The 25,250-nt window shown below is 39.6% G+C and overlaps 1 protein-coding gene across 1 annotated transcript in view; it reads left to right on the plus strand.

Annotated features, from left to right (window-relative positions):
• The first annotated feature begins 9,061 nt into the window (after positions 1-9,061).
• The window catches only part of clmpb (CXADR like membrane protein b), a 61,408-nt gene continuing 45,219 nt past the window's right edge, over positions 9,062-25,250 (plus strand). The window contains exon 1 of the mRNA XM_085917239.1: positions 9,062-9,361. Within this exon, the coding sequence (XP_085773365.1) occupies positions 9,313-9,361 (49 nt within the window). The 5' untranslated portion in view covers positions 9,062-9,312. The remainder of the gene's footprint in view (positions 9,362-25,250) is intronic.

Consider the following 25,250-nt stretch of genomic DNA (forward strand, 5'->3'; position numbering starts at 1 on the left):
ACTGCAATTGAGAACACAACGTGGTGGCGGAAAGAAATAGTTGAGTGACTAACCGGACACATAAAATAAAGTTAAAAAAAAAAGAAAAAAAGAAATCATGTCATTACATGTCAAAATTGAAAGTAAGAAGGAAATTAAATTGTTATCGTGCTTGAACTATGCTGCAAAGCATCTCTCATTACATGTCAAAATTGAAAGTAAAAAGGAAATTAAGTTGTTATCGTGCTTGAACTATGCCGCAAAGAATCAAGAAAAATGAATTCTATCCGCCTTTGCATAGACAATAACTGTTTCACAGAACACAATCTTCTCAGAAATATGCTTGCATGTGAAATAAACGCACTGTTGGATTTTTGTGAGGCTAGCATATTTGAATAAATGGAAATTGCGAACTATTTTTGTTGCAAGAGGTTGGAGACAATCTTTATTGGGAGTAGCTGCAAGGCATCCCAGAGGATGCAGGGACTGGTAGCTGCGTTTGATTGTGTTCATCAGTGCACCTCTCTGGAGTGTTTGCATCAACTCAGTTGGCTTGATAGCTTCCTGAAATGTCGCATTACCTGATCCAGACATGATTGACTCTTGACACGCACGCACATACCTCTTTTATCATATTCATTATTTGTGTTATTGGGAACTACAGATGCAAGTTGGTCCATCTCCCTCCTATGTTGAGATCCCAGGAGACCAACTTGTGCTTCTCTGCTCATGCTAGTTAGTTTCATATGAAAATTCTTTCACTGTGACTTACTTGGAACCAAGCTGTGAGTGGTTGTGCACCAAGCAGGATCCCATCAGAACAACTTAAGAGTACCATGAATAAAGTTTGCTGAGAGGAAGGAGGCAGAGAATCAAGACAGACATAAGAAAAACACCCCCAAGGGCTTGAGCTGATGTTACGCTGATTTTCCTGAAATGGCCAGCTAGGATGAAACCTGCTTGTGCTTTCATCAGAAAATACTGATCCAGAGAGATCTATTTCCCACTCCAGTGACAAATGAAATCTATTATTTGTCTGGAAGCTAAGGACAGTGGTGGAGAAGTGCTGAGCAAGACAGTTGACACAATTCATGTCTTTGCCTTGTGCTTTAGCATTCGCTTTTCCCTTTTCATTCCTGTGAGCATCATGGGAATGCTTTGATGCTTTAACACCATCACATTTTAACCTTACCAACCTGTCCGGTGTCACATTTAAGGTTGACCTTGCTCCCAGACGGGCATCACCTACCTAATTTCCTGAGGGATCAATCCCAAGGGATGAATGAAGTTGAGTCTAAACAAATTAAAGAGAATAAAAGGAGCCGCTTCAATTGGCCGTGAATCAAGTCAACTGTGTTCTCCCACAGCAACGTTTCTAAGCCAGTCTTCGAAAATATTAAAATCTGTGCTCTACGTTACGTGACTCACATCACAAACAGTGGGGTGACAGTGAAGTGAAGAAGTAAAACTGGATAATTTCCCATTGCTCAGCACACAATATTCCCCTGACACAGTGATGGGAAATGACTGCTCTAGAACATTCTGCGCTTTGTAAAATCCTCCAGAAAATATGCTACAGAAGATCCTACAGCTTTTTGGAATAAGATTAAAAACCTAAATTGTTCATGTTATTGTTTTGTGTGGCTCCTATACAGTTGCTGACTTTTGAGAGTTGCTCTTTTAAACATCTGTCCAGCATTTTTCCCATGACAGCAGAGGTGCGCTCCATTCCGTCAGCATAATAGACAGCATTGAAAACAGATGGATGCTATGTCATTTTCTGTGAGTTTTACAGTAAAGCTCCTGGCAATCTTGAGTATTATGGCTCGTGTCATTTTCTTCATTAAATAATATGGTCACTGCACTGAGACACTGAGGCATTCACTCTATGCATCGCTGACATTTCATCAGGGTAACTCTCTGTGATCGTTATTAAAAAAGAAAAGAATTAAACACCCGTACATGATTAGATGTGTGTCACATGATCCTTAATACCCAATAGGGAGCACCTTTCCTTGTGTTGAATTTTTCATTTCTTGTCATTCTTTCTTGCCTAGGTCTTGTCAAACAAATGATCATGCTTCACTGACGGCTGCATCGGTCACGCCTCAGCACGTAGTCGGTCTGGAAAATTGGCCGGGCTTTATTATAGTCCCCAGCTTTGAGTGGAGAAAAAGCTGTCACCAATATATCTTTTTCCCCCATTCCTATTAAAAAAATATTAAATATTTGCTCATGAATGTACTTGTTAAAACCTGATAGCCTCATCCCCCCCAAAATTATTTTTACAGAATGAAAGGCAAGGCAAGATAGACAAATATGCGGTAATGATTTTTCATCAATGCCTTTCACAGCTTTTTTGGTATGACTTCCCTTTTGCTGTCACCAGTGTGTAATTGTCGATGTAAGACATTAAGCCTCCTCCATAAAAGATCATTTCATGCCTATAAATTGAAATAATGGTGCTCGGTGAGAATAATACATGCAATGACATATTTGACCTTGCAAGCTCTGCTGCTTGAGAGATCCTTAGAGGACTGGGACGTATCTTTCAATCATTTAGCAGAAAAAATGAAATTGCTTTGTTGAAGGACAAAAGCACCCGTTAAAACAGTTTTGTTTCGGGACAAAATTCGGCGCAAAGCATGAATTTAACGTTCGCTTGACGTACAGGCTTCACAGTCGATTTAGAAATCATGTGTTTTCAAGAAGACTGGACTTTATTCCCTCAAACAGAGACTGTCCTTTGTAATGGTAACATTGTTAAACAGCCATGAATTTTTTTTTCCACTTTTAAGTAGACAATTATAAATGGAAGCCTTCTACAGATTTGGCCTTCAAAAGTTAAAAGGGAACATCTGCTTTTTCTGGAATGGAGAAGGCAAGACAAAAAACCTGTCTACAAGGTGCTGTACTTCTTCACCTCATGCGAACAATTTGAAATGTCCATGATATCATATCTTCTAATGAAAACTTCGCCCCAATTAACCTGGTGCATAATCCACTTATGCAAAATAAACACTTCCCTCATTAAGACGCTGACATTTTCTCAGTTCACAGATGGACAATGTTTGTAGCCCACTGCCAGCTCAGTTGCTAACCAAAATAGCAGAGCATTAACGAGCACATAGATGCACATAAACAAAATGGATGACTTCAGTCTTACTGTGTGTTGAAAACGAGTTCCCTGTTCAGTTCTAAAAAAACATCTCATGATGACATCTTACTATTCCAATAGGTGGCATACCTTGGCTTATGTATTATAGGTTCCTTCAAGTCTGTCTCTGTTCTTGCCATTGTGCTGAGTCTCTACTTCACTTTCACCTGACAAAAATTGTAATATCATATATAACATAACGTAACAGTATTGAATGTTATTATAAAAGTATGTTGAATAAAGTTTTCTCCTGCCCACTTATAGTTGAGAAAACAAATCTAGTATGCAATCTGTTGATCCAGATTCTTTCAAAATATGCCTCAGCCTAAATTGACAAATTGTCAATTACTTTGAAGGATAAAGCCAATAAATCTTTGAGGAGTTTGCATCGTTCCAGCAGCCTACACATGACCTACAATATGATGCAAAAGACTGTTTGATTTATGCCTCTGCCCCATCAACATACAGTATGCCTCACATCAATCTCTCCTCGAGGAGGATATGAAACCAGTTCATCAAATTAAGAGTAGTACTGGAAATATTACATGGAACTGACTCTCAAACCAAATACCCTGATGAACGTATCCTCTCTCTGTCCCCTACCTTTTTGTACCTATTGACTTGTTTTTTTTTTCTTCTACCAAGCGGGATTATAAAATCTCTACCCCTTGCTGATAAACCTGAAAAGACAAAAAAAATCAATATCAAGGGATGCTTTCAATTTATGTTTTAAATCAGAGACACATCATCTATTTTGCTTGGTTCTGTGTGAGTAAAATCCCCTTACCCAGTTAAGCAGATGGAGCCATGAGAATAATCACACTGAACCATCTTGACAAGCTTCTAACTTGCCAGGCATACCAATCACCACCGTGCGCTGTGATAAATCAGCAGATAGTATTAACACTACAGGCACTAAATCAGATTTCTTTCATTTTTTGACCCATAAATTAATTTTCCTTCTCTAAAAATTTCAGTGTGCAGAGTTTTGACGCACACCACCTATGATTTATGCCATTTACGAAAATAGAGACACAGCTGACACAGAAGGAGACAGGCGAATGATGGCAAAGGTGTCAACCCTGCCGGACAACCTAACCCACCCCCTCCACGGCACTCTGACAGCACTGCACAGCTGCTTCAGCAAAAGACTTTTAAATCAGTGCTATGTCAAGGAGAGATTCCACTGCTTCTTCCTGGCTGCAGCTGCCAGCGCATAAAAGTATAGGTGATTCAAGCCCAGTTTGGAGCAGTGCTCAAACACCCCACACTTAAATCTCGGCACCCCTAAAATTCGAGTTTGTTTTAATATATGCTTCAGCTGATCTGAGACCATTAAAATGATCCATCAATGGATGGATGGTGTCAGTCATCTTAGATTTCAGTTCTTGGATGTAACATGTCATTAAAAGTCCATTTAACTTTTTTTTTTTAAGTTACAGATTCAGTATGATACATTTTTCAACTCCTGCTGGTGTTGAGGCAATGCATTCTAATGCAGCATGCAAGGTGGTGGAAATTGCATTCCAACATGACTGATCTGTTTATCCTGGACCAGGCTAGGTCACAATTTAACATTATCACCTTTCCCAAAGACAGTTATGCAATTTAAGATGAACAACGATCCATCATATAGAGCATCCTGGTGTGTTTGGTTTACTCAACCATTTACTTTCACTTGCGTTTATCAATTCATTCACTTACTGAACTGCTCCATCATCCCCTCTCAACTCATCATTTGCCAACTCACCGCACACCAACGGATGTATAGAAGAACTATGCGCAAATGGTTTTCTGAATGCAATTCAGTCAGGCTTCTTCTCTAATTAGAGCACGAGAACATCTTTCTAAACTCTTATCCTCCCTTACTTCGTGTTCCTAGAGAAACGCTCATGAATAAATTGAGGGGGAACATCCACTTTTGAACTTGCTGAGCTTTGCAGTGCTAGAACATGAGTGCTGCACCCACTGGATCATGTGGAACAGGACATGACAGAAAGTTGTCTAAAATGGGCAAAAGCTCCTTTTCTTCTTCAAAAACAGCAAAAAAAATTGGGCTTGAAAGAGGTTTTAATCTGATATTAAAAAAAGATCACTTACCAGAAGTTAGTTCCTTCCTTTAGCTTAATGTTCATCTGACAGTGTTAATGTTCTTGGTGGTGGGAGAGGGTGAAGCTACTTTATTAGCCAATTAACAAACATCCAATTTGAATCTATAAGCCAAGTGGTCAATGCTGTTTCAAGATGCTCATCATAAATCTCTCATAGTTGCCGCCCTCTCCCTCATCAAATTATAAAGAATCTATGAGCCATGAAACACTAACGGTGACACATCACACTGGTGCCAAAAATAGTGAAGGCCTGAAGAAAACATTTTTCTTTACATTCATGTTGTTACTCAAGAATCTCTTTAACTATGCTTTTCTCATTCCCTGAGGCCAGTACAGAGAGGTGGCCAAGGCCAAACATCCCAATGTGCTATGCGTGTGTTTGTAGGGCGGATCAGCAACACATTGAGCTAGATACTGCTGCTCTGCACCACAAAAACACTGGATGAAGTGCCTGTCCTCTTCTCGACTCACAGGTTTGAAGTGAGTCTTATTGCTGCGAACCAATCTGCGAATCCACTAAAACCACACAAAGCAGGGATGCTCTCAGCTCAAATGCAAACCAGCCTAGCAGAAGAGTTGTCTTGGCTGGGGCCCCAATATCAACCACCACTCTTCTCACTTGTAGGTAATTAGTCAGGACTCACCATGGCAATGAGGCTTCTGTCATTTCTGTTATTAAGTAACCTACTGTAACGGATTTCTCGTACTTAATGCTATAGCTGGACATACATTTCCAGAGCTGAATGAAATAAGTGGGGTAAGCCTGTTGTGCAGGGAGAATGAAGAGTTTTCACACTGGTGACTTTTCAAAGCCCTGTGGTATAAATATCAGCCATCTGTGATGCCATCTGCATCGGGGTGCTATATCATACTCTAAGGCCAAGGCACCAAACATAGACAGGTTGCCTCTCATGGCACCAACTGGACTTACATGTGATATATGCAGCTCAACTACAATGAGTTACAATCAACAATGAGCTGGTGTCACATTTCATGTCCACCTGCCATAGATGTTCACTAAAGTGAGGTCATCTTTTAAAAGAGCAGTCATGATCTACCATGTCTGTGATTCCACTAGACTCCAAACCTTTGACTTAATTGGTTCCAAACCTTTTCCTCATGAACTCCTGATGAACTGTAGACACAATATTTCAGGTAATATTACCATGAATGTGTAAAAAAAAAAATTAACCACTGGATGTCTGAGGATGAGCGGATGATTGTGGATAACAGGCAGGTGGCTCTCAATACAGATTTGTTATATATTCAAATCTTCCTTCATCATTAATGATCTTTGGATATCACTTTATTTTTTGTTGTATTGGGCAGCCAGCATGCATGCTTACTTCTGCATGGATTTCATTTCCTGTTCTATGGTTATTGGCACAATTCCTCATTGCCAAAGCTGGTGCCTGGTATCACGGGGTTTAAAAAACAAACAAAAACAAATAGTCCCCCCCCCTCCGAAAATAACACAACTTAACCTCCAATTATTTGAATTAGTTTTTGAAGGTTAACTGTACTTTGCCACGAGAGTCAGCTGCTTTTAAGGAAACGTTGCCAAATGCAATCATTCAATTGTTTGCTTTGTTTTTGATCAGAACTTTCATTACAGTTGCAATTGCAGGGCAGACACCTTTTAAAACGAGCCATCCATCATCTTTGGACATCAGTTCTGTAATAGTTAGGTTGCTTTACTACATTTCTATACAGATTTTCTGCTGTGACCTTTTTAAAGCCACAGAAATACACAGACAAATCGACAAAACAAAAGGGAGAAAAACACTGCGGTGTTGTCCGTGGTGCGCAGAACTGAAGACACCACTTTACTACATCTTATCTTCCTCTTGCGCCGACACTTTTGAATTATGTTGCGTATTTGTCGCTCTGTCTCCCATCAAGTGATGTCTGTTTGCATTTTGTTTTGTGTGCTCCGTGAGTGAGTGCGTGCGTGCACGACGTCATTTCAAGCTCTCTAGTTATTGGAACGGAAAGCAATGGAGGAAGGCTGGTGCTGAGGCTGAAGAGCAAGTCACTTGAGGGGGGAGAGAAGGAGAAAGCAGGAAACAGAGAAGAAGCCACTGGGGGATGAGAGACCTTTTGTTATCTCTGTCGATTGTTGGGAAATTGTAGTGGGGGATTAATTTCTTTCGGGTTCTGAGAGCAGACAACAGTTCACTCCCTAGATTAGTCGGTTTTCATTTGACCATTTTTTTTCTCCTGTTAAAACCATTAAGCAACATTTGATGGTGGTGTGGGGGGGGGGGGTCAAAAAGTATGTAATTGTTAAATGGAGGAACAGATTGATCACATAATCCCCAAATACTTCTTTTTTTAAATCAAAAAAATTGCAACCTGGTTTCAAACAGATGTATTTAAATGCCTTTGATCACAAACATGCGTCATCTCAGCCTGAAAACTATAAATAGCCTAGGAGAATATATGGAGTCTTTGGAAATGAGAACATGCAGCATATTTTTGTTTAATCTCCTCTGACCTCAATGACTTAATGACTTAAAAAATACACATAAATGAATAATAAAATTAAGGAATAATAAAAAAACAAATAAATAAATAAATACATACATAAACATATGACTATAAATAAATAAATAAATAAATAAATAAATAAATAAATAAATAATGCATATGCCAAGAATTTGAAAATCAGAAGACAAACAACCTTTTGAGTATGCTCACTTTTGCTACACCGTATGAAATGTATGTATTAATTACAAACTGATAATTGTCATCTTATTTTATATGTATGATGACAGAAAGTATGTGGACACACCAGTCATTACATTAGGTACACTTGCATAATTCAATCACATCCAATGCAAGAGGTGAATGAGATTTTTTTTATTGTCCTTTGTTCTTTCATATAATGGACGTATATGTGGACGCACCATTCCTGTGCTCATTGGTAAGTGCATTGTCTGATCTTCTGGCAATGGTATGGCATCAATGCCACAGACAAATGTTTTACATCCCACATTTTGCTGTTTGCTCAGGTATCAATTTATCAAATTTAGCTTTGCATAAGTGCTGTCTCATTCACAACAAAGTAAGGCAAGTCGAGGCAGACGGTTTCCCCACACTGAATCATCACGACGCGCTTTCAAAGAACTGCCTCTGCCTCCAAATTGCATGCTCATGTGGGAGATCCGTTGGCTTTCTTTCATGTGGTTATCCACTACTCTTGATCCATTTTACAAGTACCTTGAGATTATTCCTGTTGGGAGTTAAAAGTGTAATATTACAATTGAATGAATACTGAGTTTGAATCCCACGCTACAGCAAACTTTCAAAACAAGTGACAGAATAAGATTAAAACACATTTTGACATAATGACAATTTACATTCAATCATACTGAGTGAATTAAAAAAAAGTATGAACAAGGATAGTAAGAGAAAAAATACAAAATAACCAAATGAGAATTGACATTTATTTGCAAAATTCATACATTTAATGTTGGACTTGTACTGATGTGCAATCAAAAATGTCACTTCTTGTCTCGAGTCTCGGGATGCTTAGTAAGATTACGATTGCAGTGGGTGTTTTATTTCTCCCTTTCAACAACAATAATGCAACTCTAAAAACAGTCAAGCAAAAATCCATTGTTGTGCAGAATGCTGTGTAAGAGAAGTTCAGACTCTAGAGGTCTCCATCCTTCAGCATCATCATCCACCTTTTCGCCCTCCTCCTCCTCCTCCCCTACCTCCTCCTCCTTGCTGGTATTTTGTGCAGCGGAGGAGCCAAAGGAGGAGAGCCTCATGTGAGGAGGAGATCGAGTAGACCCCGCACACGACACGTCCCACGCCACAACCTCAACGCAGCTTTTCTGATTGCAGAAGAGGAGGGAGGAACTTTGATCGGAGGCCAAGTGTGCTTGCGCGTGTTTTCCGCCACGAGAATGATGACATCGAAGGCTCGCGGAGACACATGATGTCCCCGTGTCAACATTTTTTTGCTCTTTTGCTGACATTCTCTCTCGTCTAATTCGCCATTCGCGTGTGAATGTGACGGCGTCCTCAGCGCATTGTTTCCACCTCCTTTTGTATATGGGATTTCCAGCCGCGATGTCTGCAACATTTCGCTATTTGTTTCTGGGTAAGTCTGTGTTCTTTGATTTAAAAAAAAAAAAAATGGGACTATATGAGACAAAGGCGAATGGGAACATCCTCCTCGCCCATGTCGTGATCTTTTTTCAATTATTTCTCTCCGTATAATAAGGGAGTCCTTGACAACACATCTGGCACCAGCCAAATGATGTCACTGAAAATATAAATAATTATTTTCTTCTGTCGTGCGCCTGCTATTCCCATAGCAAGTGCATACACCCATTTGAGTGATGAAAACACAGAATTAGTGGAGCCCCTCAAAAAAAGTTAGCTTGACCACTCCCTTATGAATATGCTTTTATTATAATGACAATTTTATTATAATATGAATATAAATATTATTACTGATATAATACTGAATATTTACTGGCTAAAACTATTAAATTGGGTTGCACATGTGCTTTTGCCATTTTATGAAGTTTGAACCCCATTTTACCAGAGAGAGAAAAAAAAATATTGAGAGTTGTTTTAATGTTTAGTTTTGATGATTATATTGATCACAAAAACATTCTATAAATTCCATTCTCTTTTTTTCCCTCATAATTTGGCCATTTTTTAAAAATAGAAATACACTCCTCTTGAACTGTACTGTCCATGAATAGTACTACTAACTGTAGTAATGCGCTAAGAAGAGGAGTGTTCGGCAGGTTCTGAACTAAATTAAGGACTGTTTAATTCCACTATGACTCTTCTGGCTGGGAGTTAATGTAAGCCAGTGAGACTGTGTAAAAACTGACTTCCAGTAAGATGTCTCATACCTCCTCCCACGTCTGTTTCATCACCTGCAGTCAAATGGGAGGAACGGGCCAATTTGGGAATTGGAATGATTTAAACCGAGAAGTATGCACCAAGAGTGTATGAACAAGCCAGGGTTTCTTTGTTTGCGCAAAGGTTTGGAATCCCCTGTGTGTTTTCTGTTAGACCACCAAAGTTCTGCAGGCTTATTTTGTCTGGTCGGACTCCAAAAGTCTTGTTTGAGTGTGGGACACTTGCAGTTTGGAGAGGAGTCAATAGACTGCAGGCTTTGTGTTTAAAATTTCATACCTTTTGTTTAGTTGTACAGTGGATGCTTTGTTTATGCTCCATGTTTTTTTTTTTTTTTATTATTGTTGCTGTAAATTAGTTATGTTGGCCTATATTGTACATGTATTGTGTTCAGTTACTAAAAATGGCCAAAAATTGGGGTTGTTCCCAATTACTTGTCAGAGTTGTGGAATTAAAGACGATATATTGTAAATACGTGTTGTACGTATCGTGACATCCTGAGGCTCTTGAATGCTCCCAAATGTGTCCCGTGGAGATGGTCGCTCGAACTGCACTTTAACTGCAAGAGCTGACGCTGCTGTAGACTTTGCATACAAGCACAATTTTTGGTTTACCTCATCTCTTGTGTTTGGCTATTAGGGGATTTTTAGCTCAACTTAACGCTGCTCAAAGTGACTTATTCCTGATAACATCATAGCACTAATTGCACACTCATACATATATATATATATATATATATATATATATATATATATATATATATATATATATATATATATATATATATATATATATATATATATATATATATATATACACACAGATGAAGGTGAGTTTATATATATATATGAATATTTTATGTATAAAATTTACCTGAATTCTTGAACGTCAACTGAATTCAAGGTGAGTTACATTCTATGATTTGACCACTGGATGGCTCTGGGTCTTGCACACTGTACCTTTAAAATGAAGAAAAATGAATGAGATATGCAGTATACTTGTGTGCTTATGAAGGCATGTACAGGTATTTACTCAGGTATTAATCTCTCAAAATTAGTGTAGGTATGTACAGGCAGTGTGAACATATCCTAAATTGTGGCTGCATGTTCTGGAAATGTGAGTGAGTGTGTGTGGTTGCTTGTCTATGTATGCCCTTGACAGAATGTGCCTTTTCTCTCAGCTACTCAGAACAGAATCAAGTATAACGTTATAAAACTGATGTGATAATGGGAGAACAAAAGTTTTCATAATATGAGAGCAAAATTCTAATTTATAAATTGTAGTGACAAGAATTAGGTTGGAATGTGATGGGATGTCATCATTTCTGATCATTAAGGGTTTCTTTAATAAAAATGTATCATTTTAAAAAGTACAAATTGTACAAAAAAGACTAAATATTACACAAGAATGTAGGCATACGAATTATTCATTACTATTCGTATACATTCTACTGATTCAGAATTTTATGAATCCATAAGTACAGGTAATTGTCATCTTTTTCGATGTGTCTCGCATTCAAGCATGTCAGCAAAAATATAGTTTCCCGACTGAACTGCTCGATCAAACTATATGTATTCGTATATATATATATATATATATATATATATATATATATATATATATATATATATATATATATATATATATATATATATATATATATATATAGATGATTTTGCTGTGAGTTAAATATTTTTTTCCACATGAAATGGTACCAGCATGAATGCATTTAAAGAACAACGGCAGTGCAAGGAGAAGAATCAATTTTCATTAATCAAGGCTCTTTCATTTTCTATTTGGCTACAGCGCTGCAAATAGCAAAACTTCCTTAATTTAATATCTTTTGCCGATGTAATTTCCACTGGTGCCATTACAGATAATCAGTGCAATTAATCGCCACAGCAGGCTCCATAACTCCCTTTTGTATTTTGGCTAATGCAAAATGAGAAACAAGGTCAAATCAAGTAACTCCACCCGCTGCAGGGCTTGACTCGCACAGGTAAAGCGGACCGACAATGGAGTGGCCATCTGTCCTCCAGCGACTGAGGGTATGACTTTCCAAGTCATAATAACGCACTGTAACATTCGTGACAAAAATGTATTTCTGAAGGATGTGTGTGTGTGTGTGTGTGTGTGTGTGTGTTTCAAGGAGATCCACTGATGGCAGAATTTGTGGCTTCTTGCCTGCACGCTCTTCGAGAAGATGGCGGTGTCAAGGCACACAGCTTGTTTTAGATGTAGATGAGCAGAGCAGTGGTTACAAACAGCAAATTTTGTCCCCATTCTATATTTAGCATGTCTGCGGGGCTCGGCCGACGATATCAGAATTGTGAAGATGACAGGAGTCTCCTGAGGCAGAGGTTATGAAGTGACATCTTGATGTGTTTGTGCCTGAATCACAGTCCACCACAAACGCGCACATACATGCACACACACACAGCTGCTGACATTTGACATTTCACAAAACCATAGCTTTTTGAGATCTAATGATCAGGCATTCTTTTTTTATATTGTGTTTATTATTTTCTACGTATGCTTCGTAGGACGACTCGCATTGCAAAATATTTCAAGCATTTGTCGGTCAGGTGGTGCGCTAAATGGAAACCGAATTAACCTTCATATCACGTTGCAGTAGCGTACACCCTCAAATGGCTTTCACTCTCAGTTTAATTGGCAGGAACAATTAATTTGCACTTGATGATGCAGAGGCAAATCTCACTTGCACACACAATGAACAGACAATGCAAATCATCCCAGGAATCAATATCCTGTGGATTTTCATCTAGGAGTGTACAGTGCAATGTAAATGCAGGAGGAGCTGTGATTACATTGCACCAACTAGTTCAAAGACTTTCTTTCCACCTGCATGTAGATGTTATTACAAGCGGGGCACAGTGTAAAGCCGATATCATGTGAGGATCGTTGTTCTCTGAGGAAAAGTGGCACGTTTGAAGGACTCGGCACGAAAAACTAGATGAGCAAACGCTCTTCATGGAGGGTGACTGAAGATCCCTACAGATGAATACTGAGGGTCTTCCCAACAGTTGACCCGTATTATAAACAAACACTGATTTGGCTTTCAAACGCTCCCCCCCGTCGACATGCGTGGAGTTTCCAACGTAGGAGTGCTTCCCTGAATAACAAGCTGTCCTTTTTCTGTACCTGAGGGCTTCTTCATGTTTCATTGATTGTGGTGCTTTTAGTCCGAAGGTCTTCCTTTTTTATTCTGTCGCTGCAAGCCGGCTGCCATGATTAGAATGCTTGTAAGTAGAAATGCACCCTTTTGTTCAGTTCGTGTTTTTACTCGTACACGCTGAAGGTCGCACCATGTTTATTTTTTTGAGAGCAATATAAGACACGGGAGGTAGGATTAAAGGTCACGGCGCTGGAGTGAGTGTATGGTGAATTTGTCGTCATTGTATACAATCTTGTTTTTTGACATTTTCTTACAATTTTGGCTGCCGTCTTTACGACCCCCCCCACACACACACTCACAAGTTATTCCAGCTCCTCATCTGTGTTGGCCTTTTGTCACTCGGAGCTTGTAAAACACAAGGAACATGCATTAACAGAGCTGGGTTGCTGTTATGTTTCTGACTGATAAACTTGCCAGGCTTTTACGTCCTTCTCTCGGAAAATGAGTGCCAGATTATTCTGAAACGTAAGAACGGGAACTGCCTATTTCACTTCACTCCTAATCGTTGACAGATGTTCTGGAGAGACTTGCATTCACATTAAATGAGCCACATGTGTGCAGGCCACGCATGACATCACCTCAGTAGAATGCTATTATGCTGTGCTCAAATAATTCAGGATAGCTTGTTTAAAAGAAATGTATACACAGATGAAGAACCTATTTGCTTGTCCTTATATAACAGCCTAATCTTGTCTGTCCACCAGAATAAAAAAGGAGTGATGATGACACCAGGCAGATGCTCTGGTTGTTATTACTACGATAGATGATATCAAATGATATCATAGAGAATCAAAATTCTCTTTCTGCTCACCAAATTCAATCCAGACCAAGAATTTCCCATCATTGGCAACATAAAAGTAAAACTAGCAGATCTGTTTGGTAAATACACTTTTTGTTTTTAATGACAAGCAACATTTGTCATGTCATGACACAATTTCTTGCTAATTGCAGTTTTGATAGAATCCAAAAAATATACACGCTTATAGTTTTGACTCGGTTATAAATCTTGTTATGATCAACCACTTGGGATAAACTAGGGCCTATGCAGGTTCGGAGGCGAAACCCTTCAAATGAGGGCACATGACCCGTTAACAGCCTTCTAGAAATATAGGGCCCCTGTTCCATATAAGCTTTATAGACCCGGACACTCCCTCCAAAGGGAGGGATTTTGATTTATTTGCAGTGGGGAATAACCATGAAAGTCAATGGAGCAAATGCAAATACAGCTTTCTATTTCCTTGAAAAAATGTGTGGTCATCTGCTCCATGGCATAAATATTGGAAAGAGGCACTTGAGATTTTCCTTTCAACTTACCCGAGAGATACATGCTACCACATCGTGACAATGCTTGTCAAAGAGTGAATGTACGATTATTACTCTTCGTACTACGACCACCAAACATAAGATTAAGCTGCACTTTCAACATATTTTGGTTGAAAATGAAAAAGTGTTGTTGTTTTATTCCAATTTTAATCAAGGTCTATTGATTGTTCTATGTAAGCAATACTAAGATCAAATCAGGAATAAACGCCGGTTGAACGCTAATGCAGTCCGTGAAGCAGAGCATGGAAATTGTCTTGTGCTGATTCACCCCACTGTGGTTTTGCCCCCAGTTATTGACGTTGCAGTAAACAAGATTCAATCTTTGACCAACACAACTAAAGTACTCTTTGCCTGAAGCAGCTAAGGTGATACCAGCTCAAAACACCTTGCATAATATTCTTTAATAGGCATTTCTTTAGAGATATAAACACGGTCATAGCTGAAGTGATAAGAACTTGCTCAGTCGTAACTGCTGGTGCAAATGCACGAGTTTGATCTAATGTAAGTTCTCTTTAAATCTCCCAATCTATTTTCTGTGCCGTTAATTGTGCAATCCAACTGTGCTGCAGAATAAACAGCTTAAAAGGATAAATCTTTATTGCTGAGAGGGAGCTTGGAGTCTACGAGACGCTCTGTATTGCGGGCACATCATGGAGACAATGAGCTAATGAGGAAAAAATCCAAATACCACATTGACGGTATATGCCAGACAGTAGCTTCTGCAAAAATATGTGCTTGTACCGGCCAAATATAAAAGGCCTTGTTAATATTTCAGCATTATTGGTAAAAGTCGCCCAGTCGAGGTAACAAATCATTCCATGCGAATGAATAATCATTGGAAATGACTGGTTGGAGTTAACCTCATGATCTTCATCTTTTAATTGTAGTTGTGACTGAATTAACAGCACTCTATTTTTCCTCAATGGCTTCAGGACACGTTTACAAATCAATCAATTCCATGTTTACATCACCATAAGAGCCTGAACTCCATGTTTGCTGGCTACCATTTCCCAGGAGCGCTGTAAAGGGAAGAAAAGTGATTAAGAGTCTGAAGACTGACTGACAGGGTTCCAAGAAAATTGTAGGCTATTTTCAATTTCCTGCAAGAAATGGTAGGACCTACAGTAATATTTTATTTCACAGTCCCAAAATCCCTGTCTGTACTTTTGCCCTTTCCCAATGAGTGGCGGGTGTACTAACACTAGTAAACTGTCTTCCAATTGTTGGTTTTTTTTCCAAGCACTTTTAATTGGTTATGAGCCGCACATGTCAGACCTAGCGGGTGGGGAGACTGGTTTCACACTGTGATTATTGATTATTATGTTGAAATATCTGTGTGGATATTAACACAAGCTGCCGGGATACAAATCAGCAAGACCTCACAGCAGAGACCGCAAGGAGTCTCCAACCATCAATCTTGAAACATGGTAATGTAGACAGAATAAATTATAAAATATTGTGTACACATTTAATCCATTTTGGCACAACTACCTGGAGCATTGGCTTTTCTGTCTGTTCAGATGTTAGTCAATGGTCAGGATTAATTGCAGAATAATCGAAGCAACCCGTACCTCCCCAAACAATAGCAACCCAGCCGTGTCTTTTTGCCTCTCCTTGCGCTTTTGCAATTGGTTTCTAGCTGAATGAACTGGTGGAAATGTTCCACGGCGCTCTGTTTAGGCGCCTGCTGTTCCTTTCAATTTGAAGCAGTCTATTAGCCCAGCAAGCAGGACACTCCATTAGGTGTTTTGAACCCTGTTTGCGCCATTGTCTCACTCCATTTCCTCCTTTGCTTGCCACTCTTGCCTAAAGCATTTATGGCTTTAATCATGAGAAACCTTTCTACCCTTCACACATTTATCTTTGGCCGCAGCAAAGGAAGGACCGTAAGACTGATGGTGTCTGATCGGCAGTGGAGGGCGTCCAGTCGTCATTGATTCATATGTGGTGGAAGATAAACCAGTTTCCTGCATAAGACTTAAACAACCAGCTTAATGCAATGGATTAAACTATAAGGCAAAACTTGGTTATCGCTTCACTTTGGATCAAAATATTTAAATTACTATATAGTAGGCTATAAGGCAGGATTGTGTTTTCTGTCTTCCTTGGAAGAAAAGCAGTTTCTGTTTTATAACTTCAATTTCAGTACAGTGGTTTTGTGAAATAAGTCGATATTCAATTGATGATTGTGCTTGCATTTTGAAGTTGTGGAAAGACTTAAGAACTACTCCTATCGACATACCCACGACTTTACCCTTACAGATAATTAATTGTTGATGACATCAAGAGTTTGACCCTGGTTGACTCTTTTTTTAATGATTTTCTAAAAATGAACAAAGTAGAAGTTGATCCCTCAAATGAACCAAATCTCAAGAAACAGCTCCAAAATAATTCTAATGTTACACACTATGAAAAGGGGATATCAATAGATTAACTTTGTGTCTGCTACTTTACTGGTACCTAATAGCTATGGATCAACCAAGACATTCTCATGATACGTTATTGAAAATTATCTTCACCACACACTAAAGCAATCTGTTAATATGTATTCCTAAATATGTTCTTTCCTGACCATTCTTTGTCAAATAAAAATTATTTCCCAAAGTGGCTTAATGTACAGTAGATTATTCTTCAGTCCAGTTCTCCCACACTGGCACTGCTATTTGAATTTGTATTAATCATTGATTTGAAAAAGTCATCAAAAGTACACCTCATGCATTTGATATCAGCAAACTGTGAAGTAGTCCAACTAATGGTACAATCTCACTCTCTTGCAGTGGAAGGCAGGCCAGAGCACTTGATGGATGGATGGTTTAATTATCTTACCACAATGCCAGCAATTTGGCCTTTCATACCACAGTATAAACCTTGTTAACTGGCTGTCATTGATTAATTACAAGACTCAATTATTAGGTATGTAATGGCAAATGATTGTGCTACTCCCCCCGGTGTTACATAGTCAGGAGTTCAGTGCTCCTCTGTCAGTCAAGGGTTCAAGAATGAGGAGTATATTTGTGTTAGAGATAAAAGTAATTTATTTGGAAAGTCAGAGTCTGGTCAAACACTTTATCTTTTTTTCTCCCTCTTTCCAGCAAAGCGCTTGAGCACAGATGGTGCAAACACCTTTGGATTTTCCAACTCGTTAGACATGACTGGTTGATGAAATGGAGTCTTAACACTATACTGCCCGTGCAGATGTGGAGCTGTGCATTTTATAAATGTAGCTTCACGGTGATGACTGTATCGTCTGCAGCCTTTAAGTACACTCACTAGCGATGTTGCATATCTTATATGAGCCTTTTTACAGAGAGACATCTCATTTTCTCAAGAATGAAGCAGGCATCTGTGCATAGCCATTAAATGTAAATGTTCTTGTTTAATTTGATTTTTAATCAAACTCTCTTTGCTTAGAGGACTTTCACACAAATATTTTTTTTGTGAAAATTGATCAAATGAGTGTGATTTTGGCCCTTTCCTTTATTCTGGCAGCTGGCCAATTATGGAACTTGTCATATTTAACAGGCGTTGCATCAGATTGGCAAGAGCTCAGGACTACGTACAACATTCCAGTCACACTTTGACCTTTACATTTGAGCAGTCATATGAGTCTTTTGACAGTCACTGAAAAGAAGTGTAATGCTGGACTCTCTTTTTTTATGTCTCTCTCAAAAATGTTTAAACAAAAGAAGCCATGGACATCATTTTTTATTTTGTATTTCCTTTTTTTAAGAGGGGAATCCAGAGTGTTACTGTTTGGCTTGATTTACTCTCCACATCCCAAATGTGCAGTGTAGGAGGAAATACTGTAGCAGTCTGCACAATCAAGCTCTTAAAATAATTTGTTGGCATGATGACACTGCTTTCTAGATGGATTCAAGCTTAAAAATAGACCGTTTGAGGAAGTAACATCATAGCAGAAGTATGCTGTGTTACATTCTGAGATTAAACCTAATGAAAGATATATAAAATATGGTTACCCCTCATAAAACACAAATTTTCCACATGCCGGTTTCACTTTTGACCTCAACTCTCAGTTGCACGTTTGACTTTGAACTGTGTGGAAGATGCCGACGCCTTTTGCTAATGAGGCAATTAAGTCTATCCTGTTTTGGTTCAGTGAATGGTTGAAAGAATAAGGCAAGTCATCTGCTGTCTCAGCAAACAGCAAGCATCTTAACCATGCTGCACTCAGAATACAGAACGAGACCTCCCTGCCGCTTTTTACTGTTATGGTGGCCCAGTGGCTGTGCTCCTCCCGAGTCAGAACAACCCTTGACAGCCGGCGATCACAGGTAGCATTTGAAAACTCTGTACCAGCAGGACTGGACAATTTGTGAGCATTTACCGTATTGAGTTTCATGATTGATTGGAAATAATGGAAATCCATTTGATAAATTCCGTGATCAAGCTGATGCACACATAATGGGTTTTATTTGAAATGCCAAGGGACATTCAACTTCTGAGGTTGTGCTGTTTTTTCTTTAATTCTAGAGTCTCCTGACTCACTCACGGTGTAGTGGTACATCCGACAGGGAATGCAAGTGTGAATGTTTGTCTGTCTCCACGTGCCCTTTGATTGACTGCTGGCTAAATCAGGGTGTAGTCTGTCTTTCACCCAAAGTCACCTCAGAAATTCCACCTCCCCCAACCCTGAACCGAATGAGCTGTGTAGAAAATGGATGGATGAGCAGAACAGGCTTCTCCATAGCGTAATTGGAAATGTTTAGAACGACAAATACTAACATTATGGATTGTGCTCAAAACATGAACGCTAGTGTTTACTTTGTGCAGTTGTGTACACTTGCATTATGTATGCATTACTTGGAAGTCAAGCAAGTGCTGTCGGACCCGTAAATTACATTGCCCATTTAATACTGTAAGCTCAAAGCTACAAATTGGAAATAACTACATGCAGTACTTGGCTACACTTCCAGGATTGAGCCACTTTCATTTTTTCGGGCTATTTGTCCCGTTGACCTAGGTATTTACAGTGTTTATTTTGTGTTATAAGTTATTCATGGTGCTAAAAGAGCTTTTGCTGGTTGACAGACTGAGAGGATGTAGGGCTGCTGAAGGCCAGCCATCAAGGCGGTGTACGCTGCAACTTGAGAGTGATGAGATCCTTGTCATACAAGAGGGAAAACATTTTTTTAGGATATTTTCTCAGTGATCATCTCTGTTTCTGTCATTCTCATATGTACATCGTATATCAACAGGGATTGAACAGATTGACTGCAAAAGGTCCAACAATCAAATGACATCAATATGTCATTTCATTTTCAGCCAATAAGCAGCCACCACGCTGTACAAAAGAGGGTAGCATTAAGGCGTGCAGTAATGTATTTAAGGCATGCACAATTCTAACGAGCGATAACGGAAGGCTTATGGCTGCTCAGAAGGGATCAGGGGACATCGTTGTCTTTCTTAAAGCTCAGGCTTAGTCATCATACTTTTTCTCCCCTTCACATCCACCCACTTTCATCTCTCCTCCCTAGTAATGTATCAGCAGTGTTTCCTGACACGCGGCATGAAAAGGAACGTCTTACTCGACAGGCAATGAAGGCAGACACTCATTAGCTGAGGAAAGGTGAGCTGGACCGGAAAGAGGAGATGTCTGGACAGCTTTGCCCGAAATCAATGCCCAACTCCTGAAACTTGAGCTTTTGTATGTTGCTGTCACAATTAATGACATCACACTGTACACGTGTTTCATTACTTTTGTGTATGTTTTTCCACGGCCCAGTTTAAAATATTCAACTTTGCCGGTTACCACAAGAGCAGATCAATACGAGGGGATTACGTTTTCTCTTTGTGTGGATGTTTCTGAAGAGGCAGGATGACAGAGCTGACGGTTTTCAATTACAGGACACAAAAGATGCACAGTGGCAAGGACGCCAGAAAAAGTGCATATGTAGCAAAAAGAGCTGTGCTGGCAATTGAGCCGGTTTGCCCGAGAGTGGCTGAAATGACCCGAGACGTGACATGTCGCTATACATGTTTTTATTTTCTGTTTAAAACGTCCGTGTAATGCTACCGTCTATGAATTCCTCCCTCAGTAGAATAGTTAATGTTTACTTTTATGTATAACGCAAACTCTGTGGTCAAGCACGTCTAGATTTTCTCACACAGAATTGAAAGAAATTACATAATATATTCAAACAATTATAAGTAATATTTATTGTCAACTTTAAACATAAAGCAACCACGGTACAATAATAATCAGATGTACAACATTTTTTAAAAAGGAGACACTTTTTGATGAGGCACTATAACTGTGGTGATGATCATGCAGAGGTTGGGAAGGAAAATTCAAGCAAGTGGCCGAGACAGATACCACATGGTCAATTTGGAGAAACAGAGCCTACTCTGCCTTAACCGCAAAGAAGCCGTGCCAGTGGGGCAGATGGCAAGCGTCTGTTGTCAGGGGCCTGATACATCCAGTGTGCTGGCGTTAAGAGGTCCACTAATGTCAAAAACAAACCAATTCATTTAATTTTTCATTGTACATTTTGATTTTTTTTTTTTTTAAATGGTTGACTTCAGAATTATGCTGAGCAGCCTGGACAGAGTCATGCAAACCACTTTCCTACGTCACATAAGGTTTGATTTCAAAGTCAGATAGCAAACAAAACAGGTTCATCCTTAAATTCTTTCGGTCAATCTTGTGGCAAATGACAAATGCTGAAGTCTCATGAAAGTTGGTAACGTCTAACGTCAGATTTTCATCCACGTTTCAGGTATCCCTCCTTGAATATTTCTCCACAAATTACACATTTCACAATCTTCAAGCTGTTCAAATGTGAAGGTTACTCTTTAATTGTAAAAGTGTGTGCATCAGCAGATGCTCATTTTGTTGCGGTCATACTTTATAGTCCATACCATGTTCTTATGACAAGACGAACCTTTGTCTTCATGTGTTGCTGACCTTTACTCTAATTTTAATGATAGATAACCATGGACCCGGTTACGAAAGTGACATTTGTATTGTTGTCATAAAAAGTCCTTTTGACCTTTTTTGTCATTTGCACCTTTACCAATAAGTCAGTCAATGAGGGTTTGGACGTAGTTCATCTTACCATTTATACAATTTGATTTTAGTGAGGCCCTTTTCTGATACCAATGTACAAAGAAAGTTCAGAAAGGCCTCACTACACAAGTTGGGTTTGGAAGCCTGACTCTCAAATCATCCCACTTGCTTCATTTGTTCTATACACTATATCTAGACGTTGTTTGGGGACATGTTGTTGAGAGGTAATAAAGGTATGAATGATGTTTCAGAGGACCCACCTGCATGGTCATTCATCCTAATATTGTGACTCCCAGTCTTGGCTTGACTACAAGTAATCATAGCAATGTACAGCTGTGTATTGTGCTGCAGGAAAAACCACTACAAGTGCAAAAGCAGAGTTCATCCATCTCACTGGTCAGACATTCCCCCCTCTGACAATCGGCTTTACATGACACCCTCCCCCTTATCCCGAGGGAATTTGCCCTTCCCCTGACTGTCCTCCACCTTCCCCGATCCCCTAGCCCTCTGATGGGATGAGAGGTTTGAGCGAGTAGGGCATGTATACTGTAGCTCTCCACCTCAGGGTCATGATGGATGGCCACTCAGCTAAACGTGCTTTGCTCACCAGAGACCGGCCGTATATCTCCTTCACTGCCCACGTAGGCCTGTATCTGCATGAAGAAAGTCAAAAGTGAACTTTTCGGTGTGCTCAGCAGGCCCAGAGGAGCAGTATTTGGTTTGAATTATAATGGAATTACGGTAATCTGATTCCAGACAAAAAGAAGACATCTGTAATCTTTTACAGTTACTGTAAATATGAAGGAATTCGATCCCAGATGCTTAAGAGCTTCAGTTTAACTTATTACATTGTTTTGCCAACGTGGCAGTGAGCTCACTGAAGGTGCACTGACTAAAATAAAAATGAGCCACGTTGCTTCTCTGAAGTGTGGAAATTAAATATTGTACAATAATTGCTGGTTACGTTTTGCTTTTGCGTGTCATCGGCCGTTCATGTAATTGTCTGTAATCCCGCTAATGCTCTCAACTGGTGTCATGATCAATGGCATGTTGGTTGGTGAGAAAAGTCGTCGATGGACAGTACGTTACCAGGGTATGATGACCTGAGGGGCAATTTTTTTTCCAGAGTCTGCTGCTCTGTCATGGAAGGAATAACCGCTGCAGGCTGGTCTGCATGAAAGCACTCTCATGCTTTTGGGTCACAGAAATAAGAGGAGAGAGCGGTTCTGTCATTGATCTGGTGGCATTAGCTTGGCCTGCAGTCGTAATGAAGCCAGGACTGTGTGTTCTTTGAGTGCGTAGGAAAAGAAAACATGCAAATATCTGCATCTGGAGTGCTTATGCTAGTGATTAATTATAACACAAGGACACCAATAAATCACAGAGAGCATGTGTGAGCATACCTTCGTTGGTTTATCCACGTATGGCCCCATGTGAACACATCCTTGTGTCTTTGCCCATCCCCAAACACTAATATGAGGACAGTGAAGAACAGCCCCTGTCATTATGTAAATCTTTTTGTGTACAGTGGGTCACAGATGTTTTCAGTACCTATATTAACTGTTCAGACTTTGTCATTATATGACTTTGAAAGCACTCAATTGTACAACAAGCATTCAGTGTTCAAACCTCCATCTTGTCATCAAAAATAAGGTTGAGTATTTTTTTTATTTTACATTTTACTGCTACCATTGTTCACTTTATATACCACATTTAAGAACTGAAGGGCACATTGATAGCTAATGTTTTTCATGTCAACTGTGTTTTTATGTTTTACTATTAACAGCTGCTCACGTGTGTACATATGTGTGTGTGTGCGAGTGCACTTGTGTGTGTACAATGATGAGCCAGCAGAGGCTGTTTGGCGACTCATCCATCATCCTTCCCAATGTCCCATAACATCACCAGAACAGCTCTGTCATGGTGACATTGGGCTCATTCTGGACAGAAAAGGTGTATCCGCATGCACAAGCTTGTCTGCTGCACGTCACTCGCTGCCTTCAGTCTCCAGTAACGATCCTCATCATCATCTTTACATGCCACCTCCTTGGGGACTGATTACAAATCACATTTAGCGCTCTATTTTAGGGTCCTTGTTGTGTTCACAATAATTTAGTGAAGTTGCTTCAGGTGGGCTTTTACCTTTTCTAACCTTCTCTAACCTTTTCTCCTTCTCCAGCAACCCCCTTGTGGCTGCCAATTTTGTATCCTTATCTTGCTGGTGAGCTACAGGGCGAGTCAGCATTGTGCAGCCGTGGTCCAATCAGTCTGTATACATTAGTCTCTCAAGAAAGTTAACCCATTGCCGGTGAGCCCTTAATGCTGCGGTGGGTCCGGTCAATGAGGCAAGTGTGTGTGACGTGTGTGCGCGTTTTTGTGGGTGTGTGCGTGAGCCTGGTTTTCAACACACTACAGATATGGCTGTACAGGATAGCATCCAGCCAGAAGTGAAAGGTGCCAAGCGGAAATGCGGAGTAAGAAACATTCAGTCATTCGGGGAGCAATGAAAATGGATGAGAGGAGGAAGTGCAGTAGACAGTAAGAAAATTGAAAATGTTTGTTTGTGCTGCTGTCGCAAATAACAGTCCAACTTTCTCCCTCATTTTGAGTTTGAGAGGCAGCATTTGAGGTACAATTAGATGTGTCATAGGACATATATATACAGTAGTTCTTTGCATTATATGGTCATAAACTCTGGCACCTGCTCATCATATAAACTCGGCGAGAACTGAAAATGAAAAGAAATGTTCACTTTGCAGCTAAAACAGCTTCTGCTCAACATCCCCGGTTTACCTAAATCAGAGTGGGAAACTAAAATATAATGCACGTCACTTTTTATTGGCTCATCAAATGTTAGAGTAGGATTAATACAAATTCTAGCTGATAAAGAGACGCTGGTTGGACTCGCCTCATTTGGTGCACTTGGTTCTTACACTTCAAAGTAGTAGCAGGGGAATTTGGAAAAAAAAACATCAAAAACAAGACAATCAAACAGTAAAATTGGAGAAGAACAAGGTTAGGGTTTCCTGTATTTATTTTTCAGAATGTGGATACAGTATTTGCCGCAGTCAGGATACGCATTTGAATCCAGGCAATACTTAGAGCCGCAGCATGAACTGGAGAAGGGCCTAAAACTCACACTTAAAGATACGTAGCACAATGGCACAGACTGTTGGAGCCGATAATTACATAAACAGATGCAGACGTTGCTCAAGTAACCATTTCCGTTACGTAACTGCACTCACCATATTTTAAAGTCATTCCCCTGAAAGTGACACTTCAGTCTCCAGGGTTAAGGACAGAGAGAGGCAGCGAGACAAAAAGACTAGAAAAATAAGTGTAAAGGGTAAGAACAGACAAAATCTGGAACAGACAAGCCGTGGAATATGCAAAGCAATGTGTGCATTTTAGAGATTGCAGCATTCACTATCTGCACCTTACTTTGATCTGCGCCCCTTCCGGGCTCAATCCACTGATACATCAGCAAAGAAGTGACATTTTCCTTCAGTAGATGGCATGAATCCTGATCTCAGCAGTGATGGAGAGCCCACTATATTCCTGGCATAT

The sequence above is a fragment of the Syngnathus leptorhynchus genome, chromosome 7 (genome assembly GCF_054491065.1).
Source record: "Syngnathus leptorhynchus isolate UIUO chromosome 7, UIUO_Slep, whole genome shotgun sequence".
Lineage (NCBI taxonomy): Eukaryota > Metazoa > Chordata > Actinopteri > Syngnathiformes > Syngnathidae > Syngnathus > Syngnathus leptorhynchus.